Raw genomic sequence first — 19,488 nt, 5'->3', positions numbered from 1 at the left:
AGAGGCCAGGTTGGCATGCTCTTCAGCTATCAGGTCAACCTTTTCCATTAGCCGATCTCGCATTCATCAAGAGCACTTCAAACTAGAGGGGACTCCAGGCAAGCCACCAAAATTACTCAAGTTGGGAGGTGGACTGGAAGGAATAAAACACAGATGGCTCAAACCTTCCCCTCACCCGATGTGGTTGCCACTAGGAAGGGGCAAATGAGCGATGTTCGAGATCACTAGGATTCTGTGAACATTGTCTCACTGCTCATCTTGTGTCTGATTCCCATTCGAGTTTGCAATCGGTGCTCGCTTTGCATGAACAGGAAACTTGTACAAATACAGCAGCGATCAAATGGGAGATTTGCACATATCTCCTGAATTTGTGCAAATCTCCCCAAATTGTCCAAATTTCCCCCATAGACTAAAGAGGGCTGATTCAGTCTACTGAGGAAATTTAGACAAATTAGGAAATCTGTGTAAATCAAAGTGGGAATAGGGAATGAGATGAACATGAGCACATCTTTAAGAATGTGCAAATATTTTTGATGGACATGTGCTCATGCTCGCATTTGGGGCTTTGAATTGGACATGTTTTATGAGCAAAAATGATATCTTGTTTAAACCTTAATATCTCTGATGACATAATGCTTACCAGAAACCAAGGGGACAGTAGGAATTGGTGTTCCAGAAGGCAGAATGTGAAGGCAGGAAGTGCACAATGTCATATGTCTCCTTAACCATAAGTAAACAAATGGGTTGGGATTGGGACCCAAATACCTGAAGGAGCAGCTCCTTCCATACCAACCTGCCTGTGCATTAAGATCCTCAGATGAAGCCCTTCTCTGAATACTATCAGTAGAACAAGTACATTATGTACATACAAAGGAGAGGGCCTTTTCTGTGCTGGCACCCTGTTTTTCTTGGCAATTATGATTTTTTTAAATGTCTTCTATGCTATCCTGGAATCTATTTTGGATGAAGGGCAGTTTAGAAATTTGAATAAATAAGCTTAACATCTGCATCGGCCCTCTATGCTGTCAATTGGTGTGCATTTTCTATGCCATTATTTATGTATGCACAACTTGGTAGTCATTTGTGACTACCAGTGGTTTATGCACATCCTACATTAATTAATCACAACACAGACACAAATGTATACAGGGTTAAAAGCTGAGGCAGAGTCTAGAGATGGCAAGTTTTTTTCATCTATCATGACGAAGTAATCATCCATTAGCTGAGCATTAAAGTTAGGTACAAAGATCTGAGTCATGCAGAGGGTGCTGAAGGGCTGACTGTACTATGATCAAATTAAATAAAAATACCAGAAAATCACAAACTTCTTATTATTGAAGGAATTATTCATAGTATTGTGTATCTAAATAGGGCAGCTAATGTGAATGCCTGTTAATGAGGCAATGCTTGTAGTCCAACCTTCTTTTGAAGAGCTGACAATTTTAATTTTAAAACATCCAGGAAGCAAGTGAGAACACAGAAGGGAAATGGCCAACCAACACACAGATAAAATTAATATGTCTCTTAAGGACTCTGCAAATACTGCAAAATTCCTATGCACAAACGAACATAGCACAGCATAGCTTATAAGCACTGAATTCATGCTGGTAAGGCGTTAACAACTGTCACGCAGGTTTCACTCTAATTTCTAAACAGAAGTTCCTCTCATGTAGTAATTTTGTTAACTTGTAAGGTTTCCAGTTCCCTTGAGACCACAATACATCTTCCTAACATCTGTTAGAATCAGCTACCAAAGACAGTTCATTTTTTCCATTTAGATGAGCCCAAAGATCTTTTGGGATGACCCCAAAGTCCTTTTTGACTTGAAGCTAGTTTCAAGAGGTTTCATGAAATTATGATCCACCCTTTCACCCAGCCACCAGGTGTTTATACGGTTCTAGCAGTAACAATAGTGATCACACTACTCACTGCAGCACATCATTTCTTCAGTGCTTCCTTTCTACGCAGAAGATGCATGGTAATGGGCAAGAAGAATTACTTCCCGTTTCTGCCTTCACTCTGACATTGTCTGCATAGGACGCATAGAAGAAACGGCACCCAGTAATACTGGGGAGTGTGAACAATGGCAGTGGTAAGTGAGACAAACATTTTCCTCACTTTGCAAAACTGCCAAAATGTCCCTAATTTTGTATTCTGAGGATAGGGAGGGGTCCAATTCTTCTCAGCATTATTTTGCCTATTAATTTGAACAGAACTATACATTTAAAGAAACACACGGCTGCCATGAGAAATAACCTTCTCATGTCAATTTCTCACCCTTCGTAATATGCCCTTATTTCATCAAGTTGTGCATGTCCCTGATTGCCATAGCCTTGGTGTGAAGTGTATAATGTGATGACTTAATGACACAGGCTATTACAGAACAGCCAAGCTTGACTCCGAGACACTGTTTTTGACATTGCCCCACTTTTCTGTAACATGTAATTCCCATCCTCTGATGACAAAAACACATTAGACAGAAACACTTTTAATTGAGGGTTAACAGCCCATGGATATTTCTCACACAACCTCCAACCTTTCACTACTACACATAATGACATACCAATCCTATTAAGCATACGTTATCAGAATCTAAACTTTCCATTGTAGAAATGTTAGTATATGAATAAGTACATGACTATGGTTAAAAGAGTAAACCCATCTGTAAAAGAGAAAAGGGCTAGATTTGGGACTAGAGATGTGAAGGCCTCGAAAAAAAAACTGGGGGAAAAACAGGGAAAAGGGGGAATCTAAAAACAGGTCCATCCCCAATTTCCCCCCAGGGACTTCTTTTGCCTGTAGGAAAAATCTAGGAAAACATGAGGGGGATTTTCAGAATTTTTCTGTTTTTGTTCCCAGGCCTTCACATCTCTATTTGGGACAGATACCAGTTTGGCTGTTTGACTGTTATATCAACTTCCCAAGGGAGAAGAAATCAAGATAGTAGTCTTGATAGGAAGGTATGACAGGATGCCTCAGAATAAATGAAGGAGATCAACCCCACTAGTCAGATATTACACACGGCATGGTGTAAAGAGCATAGAGAAAGAGAAAAGAAGAAAAAACTAAATTGGAATACAGGAGGAATGTTTCTGCAGGATATGCAGTGACAGTTCTGTATGTAAAGAGAAAAAGGTCAATTCATTCAGCCCAACCTATGCTACTGGAGGGAAATTCATATTGTAAATTCTCATTATTTGAATCTGGCTTAGACAAGTGAAGATACATGCAAAATGAGCTGCCTAATTTATCTGTCACCTTCAGAGTAGTCCACTGGCCTCAGGATCATCCGAGTGCATTGCAATAAAAGAAAATAAGCCAGGGATTCCTCCACTTCTTCTGGCCCAATAAAACATTGCTTCCGCTGGGAGCGGATGACTAAGCAGAACACTCACAGAAAAGAAACTGGCTATCATATGCCTCTTCGCTAAAGAGTTTCAAGCAGACCTGATGGAGTTGGCAGGTTCCTTCTGCCTAGCAGCCTAGTCCCTTCTGACTGTCAAGGTTTCAGTATACACTAGAGGAAAATGTCCTTTCCAAATGCGTAACATCTGGGCTGACATTAGGCTTTCACCAGAGACACCATTGCATATAGAACATTCCCACCTTCCCTTCTATACTTGACAAGACACTACCAGTAATTGCCTATTTATTGGCCATTGGGAAATGGCAAAAACTCTGTGGGGTATGTGCCAGTTTAAACAACCTTTTCCTCTAACAGAAAATGGTTTCCTCTGGGAAAATCCACACAACCCTTTCTCATTAGATACTGAGAAGCCACACATTATACATGTATTCTGTTTAAAAACTGAACTGTCAAATTGACTTTTCAGCCTATGCAAGATTTCTGGTAATAATATTCACTATTAGACTATGAAGTTAAAAGGTGGGTGAGGAGAAAGCCTATCTGTGATCCCTACTGAGTTTGATGACAAGCCTTAGTAATTGAAATGGAGAGAAAACTGCCGGCGCAGATGAAACCAATTTGCATGAGTTTTGCTCAATGTGAGAGAAGCTAATGGACATGCCATTCTATTGCTCCAGTGTCTTACCTTGTAAACCGTAGATTTCTCCCACGCTGTTCTGCCGAGTGATGTGATGCCAGTACGCACTACGAGGAAGTGAGATTGACTTGGGTAATGTCATTGGTTCAGTCAAATTGGTCTGAAGCTGCAAAGATGAAGAAAACATGTCAAATCATGTTCCCCAGTCAACCTGCCCTTCATGTTTCAAGCCATTATGATCATGAGCAGCATCTTAAATCGATATATTTCACTCACAATTGACTAATCTTGTCAAAAACCTGCTCTGGAGGCTTTCCCATCCCTAATGAGAAGGTTTTCGGGGGGGGGGGGCTACAGAGGGAGGGGGAACTGCCCCCCTCCCAGTTCCACTGATGGAAGCCATTCCATTGGTAGAATGACACCATCGGATTCAACCTATCGTCTGGAAGGATGGTAAATTTGCATGCAGTCTTCCCCTTCACCTATGAATTATTTGTTCAGAACTGCATTTCCAGTGTCCAATCCAATATTCGGAATTGTATGCAATATCCCGATTGTTGGATTCACAGCTCTGGGAACCATGTCTTCAGTACAGTTCTACATGTGTGGTTCCTGAAACAGCTGATGATGAGTGCACAGATGCTTCCTTCTTATATTACCTTTGATGGACAAGGATGGATTTGGCTTGACTGATTTAGCCACAAATAGAATATCAGTTAGAAATGAGATAATCTTGCAAGTAAGTGATTTAAGATAATGGAGAAAAAGCCAGGATGGCATGTCATGGTAGAAGTCTACTATGTTCAACAAAATGAAGAAGAGGTGGACAAAACCTCATTTGGACAGGTAACTAAAATATTCAGTGTGTATGAACATTAAATAATGCGTTATTTTTAAAGAAACGACATAATCAAATATCTGTTGGGACAACAGAAGAGTAAAATACAGATTATCCTCTAGGTCAAGGGTAGGCAACCTGGTGGCCTCCCAATGTTTTGGCCTACAACTCCCTTCACTACCAGACACCATGGCCAATCGTCTAAAACATCTGGAGGGTACCAGGTTTCCTACCTCTGCTCTGTGTTCTCACAATGAAAACAGGTACCACCTTATGTTCCAGAAAGAAACACTGAAAAACTATCAGCACAACTGTGAACTTTAGTTTCATATAGCACAGCCATTAGTGCATGTAAAGCATATCCCCTGTGCTTTCTATAGTCTGTATCCCTCTCTCCTGGCAGTGAAGGAGAGCCCAGTCCACACTGTACATACCACTAGATAAAAGCATAGGTCTAGCAATCTATTGGAGCAAACAGGTAAAAAATCTTTGCAAACACATAACCAGGATGTAACTGCAATTCCAGAGTAATTCAACTGCAATCAAAGAGTGTGGTTTACCCTATGAGTCCCAGGTCATGCCATGAAGTATATAGGGTCAGAGAGGTTAATCTAATGCTTTGCACAACAAATATTTCTAAATTCAAGGTTTTTGCATCAGTAGTAAGACAGATCAAGGTTTTAATAAGCTATAGAAGTTACTGGGGTGTGTAAGCAAATAATATGCAAATTGTCAGAGTGTGTACAATAAATTATTTTCTGCTTCCAGTAGCAATCGAGCAAGGAGAAACAGATAATGAGCTGATGGGGATAGCACAATAACAGTTGCTTGACACTGGATACCCAAAGGTGCCATTCTGGTCATGGGAGGAATTCTTCAGTTTGCAGAAGGACTTTGATCCAGCAGAGGTTCCTGTGAATGGAAACCTGCAAACACTTGCACCACTATCCATGCTGTTCCAGGGGTTCCCCCAACTCTCCACAGCAGATTCTCAAGGGGCACAGAGGGCTGCAGGGGGAACTCATAAAAACTGCCTTTCCCTTTCTAGAAGAGAAAATTCTTGATCCTCTTCTTTGTGCTAAGAAAATAAATGTGTCTCTCCTCCCCACCTCCCCAAACCAGACTTAGCTGGATTTGGGAATAAGGCTGAACAGAACTGGAAATCAGCTACCCTAAGATGCAGTGTTGTGTGCAGAGTTCATGGGTTTGCAAGCAGCAATCTCATTAGGAGGTAATGATTCAGAAAAACAGCATTAATTCTCATGTGGCTCCTCTACAGCGGCTATTGTACAATGATTAAAGGACAACAGGGACGTGTCAGAAAGGGACATAATGAACAGCGCTCTTTGTACATCGCAACGATGCACACCCAGTCCTCGGAAAACACTAGAATATGAGGCTATAACTAATATATGGAAATACTGCCCACTTTAGATATATCCCTGTTGATTTCTTTTGCATTAGAGAGGAAATAATCATTTATATGTTTATACAAAGAATTGCTGCGAACAAGACACTTCAGAGTGATCTTGTGAAATTCAGGGTAACAACTTTGGAATAAGTGATTTGTAATTGCAAACACTTCCATTAAGAGCACCTTCCATTTCATTATTATACATAGTTGAGGACAGTTACCACTTTGTCAGGTATTTCTTGGTAATTATATATCAGATAATTTAAAAAGCAAAACCCTGCTTTTCAAATAAAGAAATGATTGTCCTTAAACTGCCTTTGACATGTCTCCATCTCAGTGCTAGCCAGTGAAAATGTTAATATATGCAACGTAACTGAGAGAGCAAGTGTGGTATAGTGGTTAGAGTGGATTGGGACTTGGGAGATCCACTTTCTAGTCCCCACTCGGCCATGGAAGCTCACTGGGTAACTTTGGGCCTCTCACTGACTCTCAGCCTAACCTACATCACAGGGTTGTTGTGAGGATAAAATGGAGAGGAGGAGGATAATGTAAGCCACCTGAGGTTCCTTGCAAGAGGAAAAAAGGTGGGATATAAATGTGAGAAGTAGTAGTAGTAATATAAATAAATAATAAAAAAACTGGATAAAATCATATATGCAAGTTACCATTTCCTCCCCCCCAGTATAAGTACCAGCTAAGTATTAATGATATCCTTACAGAACATCTTTCCATGAACTTCAAAGTATCTGTTTGACTATAGGATCTTATTTATCGAAATAACTAAATAATCAGGCACATTTTTGGAAATATTGTTAAACACATAAAATGTTACCATATAGTCCCCATGAATAAAAAGGGAAAACAGAGCATGAGGTAAATTGTTGTGAAAGAAATGGAACCAAATGATTCTGAACCATGCATTGAATATTTGGAAATTTTTGTTATGAGATTGATAAAAAATATACTATTTGAAAATGCACCTTTTGATACAAAAACTGAAAAACACAAAACTCTGATCCAACCATATTCAGCACTTCAGCAACACCAGAATTTTGAAGCCAATTTGTGTACTTTGATTTTTACATTTTCGCAAATATGTCAAAATGAGAAAACCAACATTTCAAGTGTCGAATGACCATATTTTATTTTATATAGCATTTAAGCACAATCACCAGTTCTTGTGTGCATATTCCTAGCTGGATAAGGAACAACGTGGGTGAACAGGTCCTGTGCATAAGGGCAGCAGGGGAGACACACTAAATCTTTGATGTAATTTGCGTAACAAGCAAATACCTTTTTATTTTCTGAGGCTTTTAAATTTGATCTGTTTTATGTCTGTGGATTTCTTTTATGCTGCTTTGTATGTGTTTTATTTCTGCGGGCTGCTTTTATGTTGTTCTTTAAGTTGATGTGTTTTTAAGTGGTTTTTAATATAATTTTAAATTATTTTGTAATACATCCTTGGAACTTGCTGAAGAGTGGGGTATATATACCTAACCTGAAATAAATGAACAAATAATCACAAGAAGAGCCCTATGGAAAGGACTAAGTTGAAACTGAACCCTGACAAAACTGAAGTACTTTTTGTGAGAGATGAGGGGAGGTTGGGGGATGTTGACCTGGTGTTCAATTTTATTTATTTATTTATTTATTTATTTATTTCATTTCTATACCGCCCAATAGCCGAAGCTCTCTGGGCAGTTCACAAAAACTAAAACCAAACAACACACAATAAAACAATTTAAAATATATAGAACATTAAAACCACAATATAACAATACAACCACAATAAAACCTAGCAGCAGTACAGGAGTTTAAAATACAGATTTAAAACGGCAAAGATAAAAATTTAGAAAGCTAAAATGCCTGGGAAAATAAAAAGGTCTTCACCTGGCGCCGAAAGGAGTACAATGTAGGCGCCAGGCGAACCTCACTAGGGAACTCATTCCAGAGCCGGGGTGCCACAACAGAAAAAGCCCTCCTCCTAGTAGCCACCCGCCTCACTTCCTTTGGCAGGGGCTCACGGAGAAGGGCCGCTGATGATGATCTTAAGGTCCGGGCAGGCACATATGGGAGGAGGCGATCCTTCAGGTAACCTGGCCCCAAGCCGTTAAGGGCTTTGAATGTTAACACCAGCACTTTGAATCGGGCCCGGAAATGGACTGGCAGCCAGTGCAGCTGGAAAAGTACTGGCGTAATATGAGCTCGCAGGCCAGTCCCTGTTAACAATCTTGCTGCCCTATTTTGGACCAGCTGAAGTTTCCGGACTGTTTTCAAAGGCAGCCCCACGTATAACGCATTGCAGTAATCCAGACGAGAAGTTATCAGAGCATGGATAACTGTAGCTAGGCTATCTCTGTCCAGATAAGGGCGTAGTTGGTATACCAGCCTAAGCTGATAAAAAGTGCTCCGTGCCACTGAGTTCACGGGTGCCTCAAGTGACAGTTCTGGATCCAAGAGCACCCCCAAACTACGAACCTGATCGTTTAGGTGGAGTGCAACCCCCTCCAGAACAGGTTGAATATCACCTAGCCGGGCAGACGAACCACCCACTAACAGTACCTCCGTCTTGTCTGGATTGAGTTTCAGTTTATTGGCCCTCATCCAGTCCATTACCGTGCCCAGGCAGTGGTTCAGAACAGCCACTGCCTCACCTGGTTTTGATGAAAAAGAGAGGTAGAGCTGGGTGTCATCCGCATATTGATGGCACCTCAGCCCACACCTCCGGATAACCTCCCCCAGCGGTTTCATGTAGATGTTAAACAGCATGGGGGATAGAATAGAGCCCTGTGGAACCCCATGGCACAATTGCCATGGCACAGAGCAATAATCCCCCAGCACCACCTTCTGGAATCGGCCATCCAAGTAGGAGCGGAACCACTGTAGTGCAGTGCCTCCAACTCCCAACCCAGACAACCTATCCAGAAGGATACCATGGTCGATGGTATCGAAAGCCGCTGAGAGGTCCAGGAGAATCAACAGGGTCGCACTCCCCTTGTCCCTCTCCCGGCAGAGGTCATCCCACAGGGCGACCAAGGCAGTTTCCGTTCCAAAACCAGGCCTGAAGCCCGATTGAAATGGATCTAGATAATCCGTTTCATTCAACAGTGCCTGGAGCTGTCCTACAACCACCTGCTCAAGCACCTTGCCCAGGAAGGGGATGTTGGCCACTGGCCTATAATTGTTAACATCCTCTGGGTCCAGGTTAGGCTTTTTCAGGAGTGGTCTAATTACTGCCTCTTTTAAAGCAGCAGGCACCACTCCCTCTCTCAAGGAGGAATTTACAACCTCCTGGACCCAGCCGGACAACCCCTCCTTGTTTGATTTAATAAGCCATGAAGGGCAAGGGTCAAGCACACAAGTGGTCGATCGGACTTGGCCAAGCACCTTGTCCGCATCCTCAGGCCTCAGTAACTGAAACTCATCCAATAAAACTGGACCAGACGGTGCTCTGAACGCCTCTACCAATGGAACTGCATTAATGGTGGTGTCCAATTCATGATGAATCTGAGCGACTTTATCCTCAAAGTGCTGCGCAAACTCGTCACAGCGTGCTACCGAGGGTTCCACCGTCTCTCTCCCTGGCCCAGAATGTAAGAGGCCGCGAACCACTCGGAAAAGCTCCGCCGGACGACACTGAGAAGATGCAATGCTGGTGGAAAAGAACTGCCTCTTTGCCACCCTCACCGCCACAGAGTAGGCTCGATAGTGGGCTCTTACCTGTGTTCGGTCAGACTCAGCACAAGTTTTCCTCCACCTGCGTTCTAGCCGTCTCCCCTCTTGCTTCATTGCCCTCAGCTCAGGTGTATACCAAGGAGCTGGCTGGGCTCTGCTCAGAGGGAGAGGGCGCTTGGGCGCGATCGTGTCAACCGCCCGAGTCATCTCTGCATTCCACAGAGCGACCTGGGCTTCGACAGGAGCACCAGCCAGACCAGCAGGAAAATCCCCCAGAGCCCTCTGGAATCCATCGGAATCCATTAATCTCCGGGGGCGGACCATTTTAATAGGTCCCCCATCCTTGCAGAGGGGAAAGGCCGCCAGAAGTCTAAACCTCAGCAGGAAGTGATCTGACCATGACAAAGGGACAGATGTTAATTCCTCCACTTTCAGATCACCATCCACCTGCCCAGTCAAGAAAACCAGATCAAGCATGTGTCCTTTTATATGCGTTGGGCCGATGACATGTTGGGACAGCCCCATGGTTGTCATGGCGGCCATGAAGTCCTGAGCCGCCCCGGATACAGCAGCCTTGGCATGGAAGTTGAGATCCCCCAGGACCATCATCCTGGGGGTCCTCAACACCAAGTCCGAGACCACCTCCGTCAGCTCAGGCAGGGAGTCCGATGGGCAGCGGGGTACCCAACACAAGGTACAGACACTCAAGATCTGCACTCGAATGAGCAGGAAGCCTGGAGAGGGAGATTGAATTCCTATAGACCACGGCAACCCCCCCTCCCCGACCCTCAAGTCGGTGTTGGTGCTGCACTGAGTACCCAGCAGGGCACAGCTGGGAGAGAGTGACCCCTCCCAGTTCCCCCACCCAGGTCTCAGTAATACATGCCAGGTCAGCCCCCTCATCCACAATCAAATCATGGATGAGGGAGGTCTTATTTTGGGCCGACCTGGCATTCAGCAGCAGCACCACCAGACCCGAGGGCAGACTGGTAAGGCTGCCAGGAACCATCAGGTTGGGGAAAGAACCAGAAGAGGGGACAGCCGTAAGGTGTCTAGCCCCTCTTCTCCTCAGCTGGCCTGTTAATCCCCCAACGCCATACCTCCCCCTGCCCGTGACCACAGTTATGGTGGCACCTCCCCCACCCCCTGAGTTGTCCAATAGTCCTCCCAGGCACATATTAAAATATTAAGATATAAAATATACAACAGTTTAAAAGAATATAAAAGAGATAAAAGAGAACAGCAGCGAAGAAGGAGCAGATAGTCCACGTTTGCCCCTTCCCCTGGTCTTTAAAACTGCTGCCCTCTGCTGCTGCTGCTATTTGCTGCTGGTGTTGTGGCTGCTGGTGTCTCTGGAGAGGCAGGTGGGTAGATCTTGCGACTCCAAGTGCGACGCTAAGTGCGCACTTAGCGTCGCGCTTGGCGTGACGCCGAGGCGCTGCCTCTGGCAGCCCCGCCTTAAGTACCTGTGGGCGGGGGCAGAAGCAGGCTCAGGCTCAGGATCCACCCGGTGCAGCTGCTGGCTGGTCCTCCTTCCCCAGGCTCCTTCCCGAGCAGCCTCTGGCAGCCCCGCCTTAAGTACCTGTGGGCGGGGGCAGAAGCAGGCTCAGGCTCAGGATCACCCGGTGCAGCTGCTGGCTGGTCCTCCTTCCCCAGGCTCCTTCCCTTCAATGGGAAGGGCAGCCGCACCCCTTCAATGGGGTGCGGCTGCCCCTGAAGGACCAGTCTGCAGCCTGGGGGTCATTTTCTACTCCCAGCTGTCCATGGAGGCTCAGGTGTCAGCCATGAGCTGGGCGGCGTTGTACCAACTCCATCTGATACAACGGCTGTGCCCTTACCTCCCTAACTATCTGCTCCCATTGGTAGTTCATGCCCTGGTCTTTCCTCTTGCCTACACTACTGTAATGCTCTCTATGAGGGGTCGCCCTTGAAGATGGTTCGGAAGTTGCAGCTGGTGCAGAACACAGCGGCCCGCCTGATTAAAGGCAGCCATTGGCAAGACCATATCACTCCAGTGCTGAAAGAGTTGCACTGTTTACCAGTTGTTTTCCAGGCCTAATTCAAGGTGTTGGCATTGACCTTTAAAATCCTATATGGTTCTGGCCCAATTTATCTTAAGGAGCACCACCAACAACACCTTGGAAGGCCTTCTCTCTGTCCCATCAGCCAGGACAGCTAGGCTGGTGAGGACTAGGGAGAGGGCCTTTTCTGTTGTGGCCCCAACTCTGTGGAACTCCTTCCCTAGTGACCTCTGCCATGCCCCCTCTTTGATGTGCTTCTGCTGGTCTTTGAAAACCTGGCTGTTCAGGTGGGCATTCGAGGTGGGCTAGTTTTTTTTTTTTTTAGAGCAATGTTGTTCAGTTGATTATGTAAATTTGTTGTATTTTGTGTTGTTATTTGTATTGTACGCCGCCTATAGTGGCCGGGTAGCTGGCAAAATGAGATTAAGCAGATGAGATTAAGAAGAGGTGGAAAGAATACACAGAAGAACTATACAGGAAAGATCCTAATGTTCCTGATAGCCATCATAGTGTGGTCACTGAACTTGAGCTGGACATCCTAGAGAGTGAAGTCAAGTGGGCATTACTAACAGCAAAGCTAGTGGAGATGATAGTATTCCAGCTGAGCTATTTAAAATCCTAAAAGATGATGTTGTTAAAGTGCTGCACTCAATATGCCAACATATTTGGAACACTCAACAGTGGCCACAAGACTGGAAAAGGTCAGTTTACATTCCAGTTCCAAAGAAGGGCAATGCCAAAGAGTGTTCAAACTACCGTACAATTGCGCTCATTTCACATGCCAGCAAGGTTATGCTCAAAATCCTACAAGCTAGGCTTCAGCAGTATGTGAACCGGGAACTACCGGAAATACAAGCGGGGTTTCGAAGAGGCAGAGGAACTAGAGATCAAATCACCAACATTTGCTGGATCATGGAGAAAGTGAGAGAATTCCAGAAAAAACGTCTATTTCTGCTTCATTGACTACGCTAAAGCCTTTGATTGTGTGGATCACAACAAACTCTGGCAAATTCTTAAAGAGATGGGAGTACCAGACCACCTTACCTCTGTCTCCTGAGAAACCTGTATTAGGGTCAAGAAGCAACAGTAAGAACCGGACATGGAACAACCGATTGGTTCAAAACTGCGAAAGGAGTACGACAAGGCTGCATATTGTCGCCCTGCTTATTTAACTTATATGCAGAGTACATCATGAGAAATGCCGGGTTGGATGAATCACAGGTCGGAATTAAGATTGCCGGGAGAATTATCAACAACCTCAGATACGCAGACGATACCACCCTAATGGCAGAAAGCGAAGAGGATCTCAAGAGCCTCTTGCTGAGGGTGAAAGTGGAGAGTGCAAAAGCTGGTTTGAAACGCAACATTAAAAAAACGAAGATCATGGCATCTGGCCCCATCACTTCCTGGCATATAGAAGGGGAAGAAATGGAGGCAGTGACAGATTTTATTTTCTTGGGCACCAAGATCACTGCAGACAGTGACTGTAGCCATGAAATTAAAAGATGCTTGCTCCTTGGGAGGAAACAGGGATGGCGGAGAATTTCTCCCTGAATCTTCAGGGGGCCGAGCGCCAACGCATTCGGCCCCCTGAAATTGGTGGTGAAATTCTCTGCCCCCCCGCCCCCCCCCCCGGGATGGGACTTACCTTTGGCAAATGTCCCTCCTAGCGGTGGGTCCCGCCAGCGGGTCCCGGCAGCGGTTCGTCGGCCTTTCGTCGGGGGCGGGGGCGGCAGCCGGTCTTCCGACCGGCTGCTGCCACCGCCATTACAAAGTAAAGTGTAAAAAAACCCAAAACCTGTAATAGGCTACGTAATGATTAACGTAGCCTATCACGGCTAGATTTCCAAAGTCAGCCGTGATAGGCTACGTAAATCGTTACGTAGCCTATCACGGGTGACTTTGAAAAAAAAAAAAAAGCGCGTACGCAAATGGTGGCGCCCTATGGGCACCGCCATTTGCGTTCCTTATTTGGTCCTGGTAGTCTGCGTAAAGATTTACGCCTACATAAATCTTTACGTAGACTACCGGGCCCAAATAAGGAACGCAAATGGCGGTGCCCATAGGGCGCCGCCATTTGCGTACGCGCTTTTTTTTTTCTTTTCAAAGTCACCCGTGATAGGCTACGTAACGATTTACGTAGCCTATCACGGCTGACTTTGGAAATCTAGCCGTGATAGGCTACGTTAATCGTTACGTAGCCTATCACGCTTTTGTTTTGTTTTTTACACTTTTTGTTTTGCAGCCAGGGAGACGGGGCGCTTCTCCCCGGGCTGAATTTCGGCCGGGCGAGGCGGGGTGCCTCCCCCCCCTCACCTGAACTTCGGGGGGAGAAGCGAAGTGCCTCCCCCCCACCATGAAGCACCCCTGTGAAAAGGTAAGTGACTTTCGTACATCCCTAGGTGGAAAGCTATGTCAAACCTAGACAGCATAGTAAGAAGCAGAGACATCATGTTGCCGACAAAGGTCCGTATAATCAAAGCTATGGTTTTCCCAGTAGTAATGTATGGCTGTGAGAGCTGGACTATAAGGAAGGCTGAGCGCCGAAGAATTGATGCTTTTGAACTGTGGTGCTGGAGAAGACTTACAAGTCCCCTGGACTGCAAGGAGGTCAAATCAGTCCATCCTAAAGGAAATCAACCCTGACTGCTCATTGGAAGGACAGATACTGAAGCTGAAGCTCAAATATTTTGGCCACCTAATGCGAAGAGAAAACTCCCTGGAAAAGACCCTGATGCTGGGAAAGATCGAAGGCAAAAGGAGAAGGGGACGGCAGAGGATGAGATGGCTAGATAGCATCATGGATGCAATGAACATGAACTTGAGCACTCTCCGGGAGAGAGCGGAGGACAAGAAGGCCTGGCGTGCTATGGTCCATGGGGTCACGAAGAGTCAGACACGACGTAACGACTGAACAACAGCAACAACAATAGCTGGCAAGATGGGCGGCTAATAAATCTAACAAATACATACATACATACTGCTTCTCAACTTTGAAGCAGTATGTATGTATGTATGTATTTGGCATACTGCTTCTCAGCTTTGAGGTTAAGTGGAGCCTTGCATCTAATAGATATTGATAGATCTATCCTCCATAAATTTGTCTGATCTTCTTTCAAAGCTATATAAGCCAGCGCCCATTGCCATATCTTGTGGCAGCAAATTCCATGAATTCATTGGTTGGATCCAGATTTAGTCATATTCCAAGAGACCCATTGCAATCAATGGGTTTTAAATTCGTCATCACTTACTTAAGTCCCATTAATTTCCATGGAACTACTTGAAAATATGACTAAATCTGGATTCAACCCATTATGCACTGGGGGAAGAAGTACTTCATTTTGTCTGTCTGCTGACAATTCCACTGGACAACGCCGAGTTCTAATATTATGGGAGAGAAACAAAAAGTCCTATTTGTTTTCTCCATACCATGCATAATCTTAAGCTTTTGCCATGTCCCCTTTTTGTTGCCTTTTTTTCTGAACTAAAGAGCCCCAAATGGTTAATCCAGCATTCCCTGACATGGTGCCCTCCAGGTGTTTTGGACTTCATCCCCTATCAGCCCCAGCCAGCATAGCAAATGGTCAGGAATCTTGGAAGGTATGGTTCAAAACACCTGGGGCCCATCTACACAGGAGATTTACTCCGGTTCTACTGCACCTAACAGATGATCACAGCAGATGACGTTACCCTCACTCCGCATCAAGTGTGTTTTTTCCTGCCCCAAAGCTGCTTTTTTGTGAAGTCGTTTTGCACCAGGTTTTCCCATCATGGTGCCTTCAGTGCAGTTTGAGAGTCTGTGTGACCTCAGTTGGCTTCGGTGTAGGGTGGGCAGAGCAGGGCTGATAGGCAGAAGGGAAAGTTGCATCATGAGAGGGTGGACATGAGGAGAAGTGTTGGCTAAACATGTCTACTCAGATGTAACTCATTGTCTTCCACTGAACTACAGCAAGCACGGGACCGAGGAGGGGGGCAGGGAGCAAGCCTGTTGTTTTAAATCTCCACTCTTACGGAAGAGTGAAGGTACATATAACTTTAACGATCTTTAAAGGTGATCACCCACAAATAACCCTTATTTCCGCGGAGAAAGGATGGACACGAGAAGAGGTGTTGGCTAAACGTGTCTACTCGGAAGTAACACATTGTTGTTCATTGCACTTCACTGAGGACGGGAGCTGGTAGAGGGGCAGGGAGCAAGTTTCCTTTCTTTGCACCTTTTCAATGATCTTTTTGATATTATTATATTATTATTATTATTATTATTATTATTATTATTATTAACATTTCTATACTGCCCAATAGCCAAAGCTCTCTGGGCGGTTTACAAAGATTAAAAACATTAAAAATACAGTATGCAGAGATTAAAAACCATTTACATAAAAATCACATGAATAGACAACATACACAAAAGAAACAAATATCTAAAACAACTTCAAACAATCTCAAAACCAAACAACCATAACCCTAAGACATTCCAGGATCGATTAAAACTTACCATATGCTGCCAAATGCCTGGGAGAAGAGAAAGGTCATAACCTGGCTCTGAAAAGATAACAATGTTGGTGCCAGACAGGCCGCATTGGGGGGATCATTCCATAACTTGGGGGCCACCACTGAGAAGGCCCTCTCTGAGATGGAGCTATCTCAGATCTATTCACGGTCAACAGCTATTAAGCTGCTTTTTAAAGAGCTCTGTGTGCACTGCCCCTACAGCTGCATGCAGGCACGGTTGTATTGGGCCCGTTACATTTTGATTCATACAGCTCTGTAAGCTGTATGTTCCCATTTCTTGTATTTGATTTTTAAAAATCTAATGTAAAGTTTGGCAATATATTTAACTTTTTAAACTTTATTTTCAGTAAAAATAAATACAAGCAACCGAACATGATACACCATTTTTGCCACAAAAAATGTGTACAGAGTATCTACTGATGCAGTTTTATAGACATCCGCTTGTATTTTTGTACTGCAACACGTTTTCACATAACCAGCTCACTTACAAGTTTTTATTAGAGCCCATATTGAGAGGACTGTAAAATACAGACGTATTGGGAGTGCTGCTCACAGATGCCCTTTGGGTTTCACTTCAAATAAGGGAAAAGTACCTCAACCTCCAGGGCTGCTTTTGAAGTTTTAAGAGCTTCATTTTCTGTTGGAAAAGGCTATTTGATCTCAAACATCTAAATGTTATGTGAGATCAAAAGACCTTTTTCTAAGAAAGAAAAACAAAATTTCCAAGAACCTTCCTTCAAAAGCAGCAGCAGAAGTCTTTACTTTGAGATAGATAGAATTCTATCTCAGAACCAAATCTGATCAGTACCAATTCTCTGCCTTATTAAGTTTGCATTGAGTAGCTATGCTTTTTTTTTTTTTGGTCTAAGCATAAGACCAAGGCACTCACAGTGAAGTGCTATATGCTAACATTCCCAATTGTAAATGTTTGTCTTGATGTAGCTGTGCTGGAGCCATGACATTTAACTGCTATTGCTCTGGTATATGCTTGGCTTAACTCTGGACTCCTCTCCATCTGAATGAAGTATATGTTAATGTATTTCCTCCCATTTTGCCTTTCCTCTCTCCATTCACCCACACCACAGCCTCTAAGAGCCCCAGGGCAGGGGCTTGTCTTTTGCTCATGTTAGTTTGTTCAAAAGCATACTGTTTTTGAAAGCACACTAATGGCTGCCTATTTATCAGCTTAACAGCAAAGAGTGTTTTGCTCTGCTATTTCGCTGCGCTAAGAGGCATTTATACCAAACACCTGTGAATTACAATGCTTCTGCCTGCTTGCCAAGTCATTAGTGCCATTTTGGCTGATATTATATAATACTAATATCTGCACCATTGTTCACCACTGAAAACACCAAAATATTATCAAATTAGCAACAGATTCACAAACTGGGAAAGGTACCACTAAGGGCATACTTTGCATAATTTACATGTATTCATTGTTTATGTAAGACAACTTCCTCAAACTATAATGGATGCATGTATGTTTTGGCCTACAACTCCCATAAGCACTAGCCAGCAAAGCCAGTGGTGAGGGCTGATGGAAGTTATAGGCCAAAACATCTGGAGGCCCACAAGTTGCCCACTACTGCTTTAAGGGAAGATTATGCATGGGAGCCAACTTAATAGTCACCCAAGAGCTTGGAATTGCCCGGAAAGATGTTTGTTATTTCTTTTCTTCAAACAGCAGTCCACAAGGCATATCACAAACTGTTTCTGAAAATCTCCTCACTTCCCAAAGTTGATTGCTATCTGGGATGAGGGCCTGTTTTTAAAATAATATGACCCTTAGGCAGGCACAACGTCCAATGTGGTTCTTTACATCCCATCCTGTCTTGATCTGAATTCATCCCTATTAAGTAGCTGTAAGGTGAGATTCAGTACGAATCCAAGGCAAACCATTCAACATCACAGTAATTCAAGTCTATGCCCCAACCACTGAGGCCGAAGAAGCTGAGGTTGTTGGGTTCTATGAAGACCTACAACACCTTCTAGAACTAACACCAAAAAAAGATGTCCTCTTCATCATAGGGGATTGGAATGCTAAAGTAGGAAGTCAAGAAATCACCGGGATAACAGGCAGGCATGGCCTTGGTGTACAAAATGAAGCAGGACAAAAGCTAATAGAGTTTTGCCAAGAGAACATGCTGATCATAGCAAACACTCTTTTCCAACAGCACAAGAGGCGACTCTACACATGGACATCACCAGATGGTCAATATCGAAATCAGATTGATTATGTCCTTTGCAGCCAAAGATGGAGAAGCTCCATACAGTCAGTAAAAACAAGACCTGGAGCTGACTGTGGCTCAGATCATGAGCTGCTTCTTGCAAAATTTCGGCTGAAATTGAAGAACGTCGGGAAAACCACTAAACCTTTCAGGTATGATCTAAATCATATCCCTGATGAATATACAGTGGAGGTGAGGAATAGATTTCAGGGATTAGACCTGATAGACAGAGTGCCTGAGGAACTATGGACGGAGGTCCGTAACATTGTTCAGGAGGCAGCAACGAAATCCATCCCAAAGAAAAAGAAATGCAAGAAAGCAAAGTGGCTGTCTGATGAGGCTTTACAAGTAGCTGAGGAAAGAAGGGAAGCGAAAAGCAAGGGAGAAAGGGGAAGATATACCCAACTGAATGCAGAGTTCCAGAGAATAGCAAGGAGAGACAAGAAGGCCTTCTTAAATGAACAATGCAAAGAAATCGAGGAAAACAACAGAATGGGAAAGACTAGAGATCTCTTCAAGAAAATTGGAGATCTCAAGGGAACGTTTTGTGCAAAGACGGGCATGATAAAGGACAAAGAAGGCAGGGACCTAACAGAAGCAGATGAGATTAAGAAGAGGTGGCAAGAATACACAGAAGAACTATACAGGAAAGATCTGAATGTCCCTGATAGCCATGATAGTGCGGTCACTGAACTTGAGCCGGACATCCTCGAGAGTGAAGTCAAGTGGGCCTTAGGAAGCATTACTAACAACAAAGCTAGCGGAGATGACAGTATTCCAGCCGAGCTATTTAAAA

At 44.1% G+C, this 19,488-nt stretch overlaps 1 protein-coding gene across 1 annotated transcript in view; it reads right to left on the bottom strand.

Moving 5' to 3' along the window:
- Positions 1-19,488, bottom strand: part of DOK6 (docking protein 6) — a 391,405-nt gene that overhangs the window by 57,194 nt on the left and 314,723 nt on the right. Inside the window, exon 7 of the mRNA XM_084849962.1 lies at positions 4,053-4,170. Within this exon, the coding sequence (XP_084706088.1) occupies positions 4,053-4,170 (118 nt within the window). The remainder of the gene's footprint in view (positions 1-4,052; positions 4,171-19,488) is intronic.

Source organism: Heloderma suspectum, chromosome 4 (assembly GCF_057233095.1).
Source record: "Heloderma suspectum isolate Gila_16-S chromosome 4, 16-S_ref, whole genome shotgun sequence".
NCBI lineage: Eukaryota > Metazoa > Chordata > Lepidosauria > Squamata > Helodermatidae > Heloderma > Heloderma suspectum.
The sequence above is the reverse complement of the archived record's forward strand: the minus strand, read 5'-3'. Positions and strand labels throughout refer to the sequence as shown.